Raw genomic sequence first — 14235 nt, 5'->3', positions numbered from 1 at the left:
AGGAATTTATCTGGAACTTGCTGCTAAAGAAAACATCACCAAGCTGAGCTCAAATACTAGTAGTAACTGTTACTAATTTGAGGTGCGAGGGGCAAATCATACAACTTTCATTAAACTGTTAATATGTGGGGCTTGCGTAGCTTCCCCAGGGATCTGACTTAAATACCCCAAACCAAGGCATTCAACACAAAGACTAAAGTGCTATCCTTAAGACTTTTTATTCTTAAATGCACTCACAGGGGCACAAATATCCCCAAGGGAGATTTCTAGACTTTCTAGATTTGTATATGATACTAGGTTTTGGTATAACATAAAGAAATCTTATTCATAATGTACCAAGCAATTTAACATATTTAACTCTGTGAGTTATTGGGGTGTTGCCTCCTTTGTCTAAAAAAGGCCTAAATTTTCAAAAATTAACTAGTCATTTTGGGAGCCTCAGTTTCTGGTTACCCAATCTGAGGTAACTCTTAAAGAGGCCTGATTTTCAGAATGTGCTGTGCATGTGCCCTCTGAAAAACAGGGTGTCAGAAGTTGGGCACTCAAAATTACTAGTCACTTTTGAAACTGTCCTAAATCACATATTTTTTTCAAAATGCCTATTTTGATTATTGTTTGCTGTTATTTATATCTTTAAAAGATATATATGCAGTAGATTTTTTTAAAATCAAACATACTGGTTTTTAATGGGATGGGGGAAGGAATGATTGTCAATACTCACAAAAATTAAAGGTTTCAGAGTAACAGCCATGTTAGTCTGTATTTGCAAAAAGAAAAGGAGTACTTGTGGCACCTTAGAGACTAACCAATTTATTTGAGGATAAGCTTTCATGAGCTACAGCTCCCTTCATCGGATGCATACTGTGGAAAGTACAGAAGATCTTTTTATACACACAAACCATGAAAAAAATTGGTGTTTACCACTACAAAAGGTTTTCTCTCCACCCACCCCACTCTCCTGCTAGCAATAGCCCATACAAAGTGATCACTCTGCCCACAATGTGCACGACAATCAAGTTGGGCCATCTCCAGCACAAAACCTGGATTTGTGCTGGAAATGGCCCACCCCGACCACCACACACATTGCAAGGAAAGCGATCACCCCAGACAAGCTATTACCAACAGGAGAGTGGGTTTGTTGGGGGGTGGGTGGGGAGAAAACCCGGATCCGTGCTGGAAATGGCCCAACCCGACTATCACACACATTGCCAGGAGAGTGATCACCCTAGACAAGCTACTACCAGCAGGAGAGCAGGGTGGGGGGAGAGAAAACCCCCCGGTAGTGGTAAACACCCATCCCCTCACGGTTTGTGTGCATAAAAAGATCCTCTGTACCCTCCATAGTACACATCCAACGAAGCGAGCCGTAGCCCACGAAAGCCCACGCTCAAACAAATTGGCCACTCTCCAAGGTGCCACAAGCACTCCCCCTCTCCTTGCGAATACAGACCAACACGGCTGTTACTCTGAAACCTGAGGCAACAACTAATCTCTAAAGCTGCAGGGTACCTTTGAGAAAACCTTTTGTAGTGGTAAACACCCATTTTTTCATGGTTTGTGTGTATAAAAAGATCTTCTGAACTTTCCACAGTATGCATCCGATGAAGTGAGCTGTAGCTCACAAAAGCTTATGCTCAAATAAATTGGTTAGTCTCTAAGGTGCCACAGGTACTCCTTTACAAAAAATAAAGGTTGGCAGAAATGATTGCAGATAAGTAACATGATAGCTATACTAAAACATTTTGCGAATGCAACTTGATCTGATCTGCTATGTTAGTACTGGGTCTCTTTTGAGCAGAGGTTTTCCAAATATGCTGAACTACTTGGGTTTTTTGTGAGATAGAGAAACACGAAAGAATGACTCTATTGAAATCATTTTTACGTGTTACTTACAGTTAGCTAGGACTCCAATCGTATGTAATTGTACTCACACAAGCAATACTACTGAAGTCAGTGGGACTCTACAGATATGTAAGTGTCTGCAGGATGGGGGTCTAGATTTGAATCTAGGTTAACTGATTAACCCTATGTATCACCAACACACCAGAGATAGTCTAATTACTAAGGTGTGCTGTAAATTCAAATTAAATCTAAAACCTCAGAGATGGAGGAGTTTGAATTTTTGAAAATGGTTCAATCTGGCAAATCATCAGATATCCTGGAAGTTATTATTTTCTTAAAAATAAGTATGATTTTCAGTTAATATGAACCAAAATGGTCCTATTTTCAAAACCCCACAATGGTTTCAAAGTTCAACATTTTTTCCAGACAAAGAAACAAACACTGGAAATATGAAATTTCCATATTTGCAGGTTATTTTTGCCAAGAACAGTCATTTTGTTGTCATTTCACAAAAGAATTATATTTCTGGATAGTGAAATGACTCAGAACAAAACAGCAGAATAATAAATAAATTATCTTACTTTCACAAAGCTCTGCTTATAATCAGCTAGCAATGGTATGTCTGTGTGTGTGTGTATGTATGTGTATTGTATTTGCAAATATGTGCTTCCAGGCATTTATTGCCTTCAATAAGATGATCTCTGAAGAGCAATTCCCTTTATGCATATTATGAAAACACTTCAGTGAACAGGCAAAATGTCCAAAGGGACCTAAACATGTTCTGTAATTTAATCCACTAATACAGGATCAAAACTTTTCATACTGTGGTTCACATCTTAATGGAGATATTGTTTCATAGGTCACCTTTTTTGCCATTTATGACTGCACTGATCACCTCTCTTTTCACTGATTGAATAAAATCCCTGCAGCAAGTTCAGCAACTGCTTAAATGCACATCCAATATTAGGAAAGCGTTCAATGCATCTTCAGCCTCTTTTAACATGATGTTATAGCTGGAAACAAGGAGGTGAATCAGCACCTTGTGACTGACCAGATTTCTGTGGAACTCTGCTCGTTCCTGGACCGTTAGAAATCACTGCCCCCATTCCTAAGAAAACTAAAATTGTGCATTTGGCACATAGATACAAAGAATTCAGGAATGGAAAGTTTAATAATTAAGTTGTTCCCAGGAATGATTTTGAATATAATCCCTTGAACCAGAAACATCATTAAATTTGGAATTACTAAACATTATTCTTACCTCATAAGCATTTCAGCCAAACTCTTTGCATCTAGAAGAAAACATGGCAAATATTAGTACCTGATAAGTAGCTAGTTAACACTTTAATTTTTGTGCCACAATGGAAGTTTTTTGGTAGATGGATTATTAAGGAGTGGAAGATTCAGACGAGCCACTTATTAAAGATTATTCTCTTTCCTCAGATCAGCCGTCAAGACATAATAGCCTCTAAAATTCCTTATTTTTGTTAAAACTGCATTTGACTATCATATATCTTTCTGACACACAGAGCACGTATAATTCTCCAGTGGCAGTGAAAATGCTCAGAAACATATTAAAGGCTTTATTGCAAACTGTTCGTCTTGACTTTGAAGAAAACTAAATTTAGAGCAGAATAGAATTTAACTTGAAAAAGCTAAAGAAATTCAGTAGAAGAGAGAGAGACAATATAAAAACTAGAACAGCCCTAATAAAAGCATTAGCACTGTCCTTTCTTCAACACAATTGGCTTAAAAAAATCAAGATGAGTGAAAGTAGTTCACAAAGTTTCAGGTAGGTCATGACATGAATGAGCAATCTCCTACCTGGGCACCACCAAACCAAATCTGATTGCCTGGAGAATTGGCCAAGGAAGATCACGAAAGGGTGATCTTGTTTGGTCACAATCAGGTATCCACACCATTACATTAGCTATTATGCAGAACTACCCCTTTGTGTTCAGAGAGAGCCCTACATACAAATCAGTAGGTAGCAGCTTATTCCCATAAGAGTCAGTCATTCAAAACTATCCCAATGGGTGGACCCTTATTCCCTTACAGAGTCCCACTGACTTCAATAGGGCTCCAACCAGGAATAAAGGTCCATTTAGGTGCATGTTTTTGTGTTTCAAGCCACTAGTTTTTAATTCTTTTTTAAAAACTTTCCACTGTAATCCCCTAAGAACTAAGTCTCACACTGAGACTCTACCACCTTGAAGTTTCTTTTGTCATAATGGTTCTGCTATATCCTCAGCCTGACCTCTTGGAAGGACTACATTCTCCAGACAGCAGTTGGGAACTGGCAGCAAGGACAAAGCAGTTCTCATGGGATACCAGGCCAATGGAGGAGGGCTGTTCAGGCAGATAGTAAAATGGGGTGGGTTGGGTCTTGCTCCTCCCAGGAGTCCCAATCCAATCTGACATCCAGTATTCAGAAACTGTCCCACCTTCCTCTCACAGAAATCCATGGTGGCTCTTTGAAATTAGCTAGATCCCCAGTTAATATACATCCCAGAAAGAGGAAGATTTTTATTTTATTTATTATGAATATTTACTTACAGGTTTTCCACTTTCCAATTTCTAAGATTATGTTATTTTTCCTCCTAGAGATCCAGACTCAGTTTGCTTCTGTAACCTCCCTCCCTTCCCTTCCTCTTGTCCCTTTTTATCTATCTGTTTATCAATTTGCTACAGATTATCTAAATTTTAGATTGTAAACTGTCTGGGGCAGAGACTGACTTTATGTTATTTGTTTGTAAATGTCTCCTACAACTGAGTGCTTGGAACTGCATAACAATGGAGAAATACCCTTTGCTGTTTATGTACTGATATGCTCCTTGAGGAGGAAAATTATAGGCATGAGTCCCATGAATGGCCCCTGTGCAAAGCCTGCAGTTATTTCAGGAACAATTGTAATGCCAAGCGCCTCTGAGTACATCACAGTCCTGATCGCTTCAGAAACCTGTGCCATGACAACCCCCACAGCTGATTTGCCAACTCCAGACTGGTTAGCCAAGGACCTGTAGCAGTTTGGAGTAGCCAGCTTCCAGATGGCTATAGTGACCTGCATCTGGACTCATATATGACCTCCTTTACACGGGTGTCCTGGCACCTGATGGTTGGGGTAAACTGATCACCAGCCTCCAGAAACATCTGCTTCTTCATGCAAAAGTTCTGGAGCCACTGCAGGTCATCCCAGGTCCGCATGATGAGGTGATCTCACCAGTCTGTGCTTATGGCCCTGCTCCAGAAGCACCAATCTACATATGAGGAGTCTGCAGCTAAGGCATGAACAGCATCAGCTGGGTTGTGACTGGCATGTTAGTGTCCCTCTCTGAGGGATGCCTTCGGCAGGCCAAAAACTACCATTGAAATGTCCACTGGCATCTTGCAGATGCTCTGCCTGATTCCTGAAATAGGATGGACAGCGTGTGGTGGAGAAGTTCTTCCACTGGGTTAGGATCCATGCCAATGGCTCTGGCTCTTGGGAGTGTGCAGATACACAATGGCTCAGCTGGATGTGTTGATGGGCAAAAAACACTCAAAACACTTCCAGTCAACTCCTGCTGGACAGACAGACAAGTTCTCCCACATCCCACTATGAACCAAGCCTGAGAGTGGCTACAGCTGGCAAAAGCACTAGGAACTCTGGGATATGATGGTATATGCCCTCAGAAGCTGAAGTTCTGACTCAGATCTGAAGTATGGATCCACTAGCATGGTTGTGAAGCCCAGGTTTCAAATGCAATGTGAATGCTCAAGTGCAGGCTTGGAAACACTGAGTCTGCAGGCACAGGTCACACAGACACAAGAGTACAATGCTATGTAGACCTTCTCATAGGCACTACCGTAACTATTATTAAAATAAAGCCCTTTCTGGGTATCATTATCAACGCAGAAAACAGATTAAAGGGAACCCTTGGAAGGCTGGTCGACCCAAAGTCTGCCTTTTAATGTTGCCTCTTCTATTTGTTTGTAAAATGAATATCATTATTTTTGTGGCATTTTTAATAAAACAAAGACCGATGTGCATCCCCCCCCCATTCAAAACATGAAGTAATTTAAAAATTCATGAGTCCAGAGATCACAAGCAATCCCAGAACAACAAAGCAGTGTGCAGGTGCAACAGAGGGAAAGAAATGTGATAAGAAAACAAATCTCAAGTTTCAAGCTTTTAAGGAGCTGTTCTATCAAAAATTGGTCATGTAGAATCCTTAATTTACCTTTTCCTCCCTTGTCTCCTTGTTTGCAAATCTATCATCATGTCCAGGATATTGGCAGAATTTGTCTTTCTCTTCTCCCTGCCTCTGCTGAAATCTTTTACATTCCTTAATCACCTCCGGGGTCTACTGCATGTATTGCAAGTTCCTCATACATGGTCCTATTAAATGTCACATCTCTAAACTTCCAAAGATGTAGGCTACAATGGGCAAACCATTCACATGTTTCAGGAGGCAGGAGCATATCACCACCAACTTAATGCCTCACTCTTAATGGATTTTTATTCAACTTTGGCTATAATGCAAACTGAGCTCTCTTTGCTTTTAAAATCCTACAGGGATTTGCAATACCCTACATCTTGACATCAGCCACCTTATCTATCTACGTTGGGTTTTATACCTCACTCTGACTGAAGTACCTGAATGTTTGTTCTCCCCTTCTGCTCATTCCATTCTTTCAGTTTTAACCTTCTTTTTCCCTTTGCAATGCAAGAGCAGATAGCGTGGGGACAGAGAGGAGATGGGGGTTTTTTCACTTGAAATTCTCCACTTGAATCACTGCCACTGAGCATCTCTCTCTTTTACATCAATGGGTTTTGCTGTTAACAGCTGATTGACAATTTATACAAATAGGGCTACATGATAACAAGAACAATATTTTTAAAATTATAAACCAAACTAAGGCCCTGCTTCTGCTTCCAGCTCAAGACAATGATGGTTTTACCATTGACTTTTAAGGACTTGACAAGGTCTTTATGTACAAAAGACAAGGGAAAATGAAGCCTATATTGCCTAGAAAATGCAGCCATTGATGCAAAGTAAGTTCTGATTTCTTACGGTTCTCATTTGTGTTTCTTGTTGCTGACAAGTTACAGCAATATCTGGGATGATGAAGAGACCAGAGCCAAATATTATCCACAACTCAGACTTAACAGTGTTGCTGTGATACATAAAACTCTCCTCTACCCTGCAGGAAGCTTTAAATCAGCAACTCATAGTTCCTACAGTGAGACTACAGATAGCTAGAATGCTGGTTGAAACCAAGGAAAAGTTTTTTCGTTAAATGTTCGCTCCTTTTTTTCATTGCAGCTTGTCCAGTTGGCTCTAGAAAGCAAATACACTGTGAATTACCCAGTGCCACTTGTCTGGAATAAATGCAATGCAGTATCAATATGCTCACTCGTGTGTCCTTTTCCCTTGGTTTCAAGCAACCTCTTTCCAGATATTCTCAGCTGCTGCTCACCTATATTGTGCTCCTTGCTGTATCTGAAAAAAAAATGGAGTGAGTTTATGTTCTCATCACCATATAAATGTGGTAGGGGATTCATATACGTATTTAGCTGGCCTTAGAACATTTGTGTAAGGGAGCATCTCCTCACAATTTCACCCAGACTGCCAGAAGGAAACCTGCAGCACTATGCAATGGTGCATAAAACGTTGAATGAGAAAACACTGCAGTCTAACTGCAGCACCAATATTTAGCACAGCAACTGCCCAAGTTGGTCCATTGCCTCAGACAGTAGCCGCAACATAATACACAAGGGCTATATGTGCCTTTTCCAAACTCTGCACAGAGCTTACATGTGCATGGCAGTGACTTACTGAATGAAAACTAATGTACCGAAACTACATGAAGGGTGACTCATAAAGTCTGTGAATACTTTACACATTTGGTAAAAACACACCTATGCCAATTGCAATAAGACAACAATATGTTCAAAACATTAACAGAAGCAGAAATTCAGACTCATTGATATGCTAACTGTACATGCTAGAAAGGCTTCTGGTGCATGACTACATCAGGATGTGAAAAATGGGAAATCCAGCTTCTGCGCTCACTTTTGCTCACTGGGATCTCATCAGTTATATTTCTGAACCCATTAGGGTTGACTTTGGGGAAATCATCTGTAGTTTTAAATTGGGCGTTGCCACTTATCAGGTATCATTCTGTGCTGGTATCCCCTGCTTGGATTAAAATGAACTGAAATTCAAAGCAAAGGAGATACTGTTTCAGTAACAGTGGGGGCTAGGTTAATAGCAGAAAAAGAGAGAAAGTCAGCAGGTTCCTTGATTCTACTATATATCGAGAGTTACCGAATCACTTTATGACCTCAGGCATCACTTGACCTCCTTGTGCCTCAACTAATATGGCCGAAAAATTGGGTAAATAACTGGTTGAAAACCAAGTAGTGTCTCTGTACGGAGAGTTCTTGAATAAATAAATTATACAACATGCGACATTGGAGGAAGACAATTTTTTAGCTGTCTCTACATTTTAAAACAATCATTAAAATGCTTTAGAAGGTAGAGAATACTGGGTAGGTTGCTTAATTTGCCTGGGCAGAACTGAAGCCATAACCCCATTCTAGATCAAAACCTTAACCCCAAATATAGATCATGGAAAGGACGCTCTTATGAAAAATGCACTGCAAGTGACATCAATCTATGAAAAAGATGTGGGGGTCATGGTGGATAATCAGGTGAGCATGAACTCCCATTGTGGCACTGTGGCCAAAAGAGCTAATGAGATCCTGCGATGCACAAAGAGGGGAATCTCAAGTAGGAGAAGAGGGGTTATTTTACCTTTGCATTTGGCCCTGGTGCTACTGCTGCTGGAATAACATAAACAGTTCTGGTGTCCACAATTCAACGAGGAGGTTGATAAATTGGAGAGAGTTCAGAGAAGATACACGAGAATGGTGAAAAGATTTGAAAACATGCCTTATAGTGCTAGACTCAAACAGCTCAATATATGTAGCCGAACAAAGAGAAGGTTAAGGGGTAGCTTGATTATCGTCTATAAGTATCTACATGGAGAACTCATATTATAAACGGGTTCTTCAATCTATGAAAGAAAGGTACATCATTATCCAGTGGCTGAAACTGGACGCTAGACTAGAAATTTTTGACAGTGAGGGGAATTAAATGTTACAACAATTTACCAAGGTTTGTGGTAGATTCTTCATCCCTGGCAATTTTTAAATCTGGACTGGATGTTTTTCTAAAAGATGTGCTCTAGGAATTATTTGGGGAATTTTCTATGTCCTGTGTTATACAGGAGGTCAGACACTAAATGATCACAGTGATCCCTTCTGGCCTTGGAATCCGCATTCCTACTTCTCCCTCAGTTGTTTATCTTCATGAAGATACACACACCACGTGTCATAAATATAAGGGAAGGGTAAACACCTTAAAATCCCTCCTGGCCAGAGGAAAAACCCTTTTACCTGTAAAGGGTTAAGAAGCTAAGATAACTTTGCTGGCCCCTGACCAAAACGACCAATGAGGAGACAAGATACTTTCAAAGCTGGGGGGGCGGGGCAGGAGAAACAAAGGGTCTTGTCTGTGTGTGTGATGCTTTTGCCGGGACCAGAGCAGGAATGCAGGTCAGAACTCCTGTAAAAAGTCAGTAAGCAATCTAGATAGATACGCGTTAGATTCTGTTTTGTTTAAATGGCTGATAAAATAAGTTGTGCTGAATGGAATGTATATTCCTGTTTTTGTGTCTTTTTGTAACTTAAGGTTTTGCCTAGAGGGATTCTCTGTTTTGAATCTGATTACCCTGTAAGGTATTTACCATCCTGATTTTACAGAGGTGATTCTTTTACTTTTTCTTTAATTAAAATTCTTCTTTTAAGAACCTGATTGCTTTTCATTGTTCTTAAGATCCAAGGGTTTGGGTCTGTGTTCACCTATGCAAATTGGTGAGGATTTTTATCAAGCCTTTCCCAGGAAAGGGGGTGTAGTGCTTGGGGGGATATTTTGGGGGGGAGACGTTTCCAAGTGGGCACTTCCCCTGTTCTTTGTGTAACACTTTGGTGGTGGCAGCATTTAACCTAAGCTCGTAAGAATAAGCTAGGGGGTCTTTCATGCAGGTCCCCACATCTGTACCCTAGAGTTCACAGTGGGGAAGGAACCTTGACACCATGCAATAATGTTCATACTTCCTAAAAAAATATTTGTAAAAGCCTTTATGCAGAGAAAACAATTTCAGAATTATATTAAATGTAAATAATGTCAGTGAAAAGTGAGTCAGTGATAGCTTTAGGATCATAATGATTCAATAAATATTTCTGTTCTGTAACTGGATAAAAGCCAGATGATGTCTTCATATCATATGATCAGATACCTTCCACTGTGACAGGTACTCAGGAAGATGTTAAACAGCATCTACTAAAGTTAGATATTTCTAAATCAGCTGTTCCAGACAACTTGGACCCAAGAGTTTTAAGAGAGCTGGCCAATGAGCTCTCTGGACCATTAATGTTTTTTAAAAATCTTGGAACGCTGGGGAAGCTTCAGAGGACAGATAAAAGCTAATGCTCTGCCAAAATTTAAAAAGGGTGACAAACCAAGTAATTATAGGCCTGGGCAAAATAGTGAAATGGCTGATACTGGACTTGATTAATAAAGAATTAAAGAAGGATAATATAATTAATGGCAGTCAACATGAGTTTATGGAAAACAGGGGCTGTCAAACTAACTTGATATCTTTCACTGATGAGATTACCAGTTGGGCTGATAATTGTAATAGTGTTGATGTAATATACTTAGACTTCTATATGGCATTTGACTTGGTACCACACAACATTTTGAATAAGAAACTAGAATGAGACAAAAAAACAATATAGCACACATTAAATGGTTTTAAAACTGCCTTGCTGATAAAATTCAAAATTTAACTGTAAGAAATATTTTGACATTTGTTTTGATCCTGAAATGGGATGAAAAGTCAAAATATCAACTTCTATTCAGGAATGAAAAGTTTAGATTCAGAAATGTCAAAAACAGGGGTGTTTCTAGTGGGGTCCTGCAGGGGCCAGCTCTTGGCCCTATCTAATAATTTTTATCAGTGACATGGAAGAAAACATAAAATCTTTCCTGATCAAGTCTGCAGAAGACACAAAGATTGAGGGAGTGGTAAATAATGAAAAGGACAGGTCACTGATACAGAATGATCTGGATCAGTTGGTATGCTGGAGGCAAGCAAACAATATGTTTTTCAAAGCAATGAAATGTAAGATCAGACATCTAGGAACAAAGACTGCAGGCTATATTTATGGGATGGGGGACTCTAGTCAGGGAAGCAGTGACTCTGAAAAAGATTTGGGGGTTGCGTTGGATAATTAGCATAACATGAGCTCCCAGTATGATGCTGTGGCCAAACAGGCTGATGCAATCTTTGGATGTATGAACAGAGGAATATTTAGTAAGAGTGGAGAGGTTATATTTCTTCTGTGTTCGGCACTGGTGTGACTACTACTGTGTCCTGTTCTGATGTCCACTATTGAAAAATCATGTTGTAAAACTGGAAAGTGTTCAGAGAAGAGCCACAAATAATTTTTCTCTGAGTTGGATTAATTTAATAAATTAGAAGAACTTTAGGGTGAGTTTCACACTCTGTACAGTTTAACAGAATGGGGTCTTGAATGTCTTGATAATAAAATATTTACACCCACTCGTGGACATGTGAAAAGTCCCCATGTAATGTTCCAAAGCAGGTTTTCATTAGAATAGGTTGGTAGGATGCTGAGGATTGTTTTGCAGCATTCTGTGTGTATGGAAAACATGCCTTATATCAAAAGACTCAAGGAGCTCTATCTAGCTAGTTTATGAAAGAGAAGGTTTAGGGGTGAGTTGATCAGAGTCTACCTTCATGGGGAATAGAAACTTGATAACAGAGGGCTCTTCAATGTAGCAGACAAAGATGCCATGAGATCCAATGGCTGGCAGTTGAAGCTAGACAAATTCAGACGAAGAACAAGGTGCACTTTTTTCATGAGGATAATTTACTATTGGAACAATTTACCAAGGGCTGTGGTAGATTCTCCATCACTGGCAATTTTAAAATCAAGGTAAGATGTCTTTCTAACATATAAGCTCTAGTTATGCTCTAACAGGACCTAAATATCTATGAATCTATGAATGCAGGGAAGGTCTGTGGATTGTGTTATACAGCAGGTCAAAGTAGATGATCACAGTGGTGCCTTCTGGTTTTATAATCTATGAAAACTCAAATTAATGATCAGAGTAAAATTACTCTGGGCACGCATAGTGACAATGCTTTTCACTCAATGATCTCAAAGCACTGTCCTACAATCATTAAAGGACTGAGTCTCACAATATCTCTGAGAAGTAGGTAAGTATCAGTGTCACCGTTTTTATGATGCGGAAAACTGAGGCACAGAGAGGCGAAGTGTGACATGACTAATGTCACATAGGAAACCTACTGAAGAGCAGGAAACTGAATCCAGGTCACCTGACGCCCTGTGCTATGCTTTATATACAAGATCATTCCTCCTCTCTGACCCACACATCTGCACAGTTCTAAGGGCCCTGCATCAACACACACAGTACAGGAAGGCAGGAAGCAACCTGAAGAAGAGGAGGGTGGATACTAATATTGGGAGGAAGATGAACAGGATTTTCCACATGTTATGCTGCAAAACCTAGGGCTGGCCCTAGTTTTAATCATCAAGATCACATGTTTTGTGAAATATCTATGTCTAATTTTCTTTCATGCAGTACTTGGAAATAAACTCATTTTAAGGATTACAAATATTTTTCTTATTATGTAGTGCAGGCTGTGTAAAGCTTTTAGAAAAATAATTTCAGTAAGCCTTGTCATGTACTATTCTCCACGCTTCACAAATACAGCCAAGTCATGAGGCACACAGGGCAGGGTGCAGAGATGGTATTCTGCCCGCACTGCAATTAGTGGTGATGGAGTGATCAGTGCATTCACCAGAAGAAGCAATGAAATTGCATTAATTCATAGCTTTAATACCTATGTCAAGTGCAGACACTGATGTATGAATAGGGTAGTGATTAGAGAAAGGGACAGCTCAACAACAAAGAAAACGAGACACAATAGGAGAGCAGAGTTAAACAGACAGTATAAAACTTTTTCCATTTGAAGTAAACAATGAAGTATGCTATTATGATACTTCTCCTGCTATACTACAGTACATTCTACAATATAATTAATGTCCATCCCAATAAGCAATATGCAATCACATCTTTTGCAAAACATATATGAGCAAGTCAGAGAATTTATGGGTGTGTTTTTCTAGCTCATTGATATCTGGCTACTGCATCAGAATTATCCTAGATGCGTGGTTCATGTTTTCTTGAAGAGTGGATTTCTCTCTCCCCCAAAGAACAACCAATATGATTTTTCAAAGAAACTGTAACTAGGGGATGCGGAAATCCTTTTAAAAAAATAAACAAATGGAACACATGATTTCCCCCCCAGATAAAATAATCACTTTGCTTATGGAGATGAGAGACTGATTTTTCAAAAAGTTATTTCTTTACAATGTTCATTTCTGTTAAAAAAAAAAAGAAAAGAAAAGAAAAGAAAAGATTTTTTTAAAAAACAAGTCACCTGTACTACTACAGATACTAACTTAATATCACAGGAAAATGACACTTTATGTAGAAAAATATCTTTGGTAAACCACACAAAGTCTCACAAGCTTTTCTCTTCACAGTCCCATTTATACATTAATGCTAGGTGACTATGAGCATGTGGGAATAAATGCCAGATGTCCTCTCTTACCTCTGAGTCTCTTCAGTCTCTGCTCCCTCCTCCTCCTTCGTACAATCAGCAGAAGCACAAAAAGCAGCAAGACCCCCACCAAGATACAGGAAATGGTCACCAGCATCTTTAGCCCTTCGTTGGTTGCCAGACCTTCCTCACTTTGGACAACTGATTTAATGAGTGGAGGGATTGTACCTGGAAACAGTTTCATGACATTAGATGCCTATTAATGAAGAGAAAAGGTTGAGTTTTCATAGAAACTGTACTCTATCTTCCAAGGGCATACAAGCCATTTAGAGGCTTTTGTCATGTCCAACACGGTATTACCTTTACACATGACATATTTAACCATTACAGAGAAATTTCAGATCTAAAGTCTAACCTATTTGTTTCATTGTTTACTATGGGAAATTAGTATTTGTGTAACAGATTTACATCATTTATCAGATATTCCTTTAAAAACTAATGTACATTCACTGCTATGTATATCAAATGGGCCCTTTAAACAGAAACATTTTTGCATCAGGTGTCTAAGTGGGCAGCACTGCATTGATCTTGAATTCAGAGAACCTACCTGCTGCTAATTCCGGAGCTGATAAAGACTTTCAGAGGGTTAGCTCATGAGAAAAATAG

General features: G+C 39.4%; 1 protein-coding gene across 1 annotated transcript in view; it reads right to left on the bottom strand.

The window, feature by feature from the left end:
* The window catches only part of DSCAM (DS cell adhesion molecule), a 641498-nt gene that overhangs the window by 46083 nt on the left and 581180 nt on the right, over window positions 1–14235 (bottom strand). Inside the window, exons 27-28 of the mRNA XM_084616971.1 lie at window positions 13621–13797; window positions 3104–3134 (exon numbers count right to left, since the gene is read on the bottom strand). Coding sequence (XP_084473097.1) covers window positions 3104–3134; window positions 13621–13797 — 208 coding nt within the window. The remainder of the gene's footprint in view (window positions 1–3103; window positions 3135–13620; window positions 13798–14235) is intronic.

This window comes from Lepidochelys olivacea (assembly GCF_965140295.1).
Source record: "Lepidochelys olivacea isolate rLepOli2 genome assembly, chromosome: 1".
NCBI lineage: Eukaryota > Metazoa > Chordata > Testudines > Cheloniidae > Lepidochelys > Lepidochelys olivacea.
This window is presented reverse-complemented; position numbering and strand designations above follow the sequence as displayed.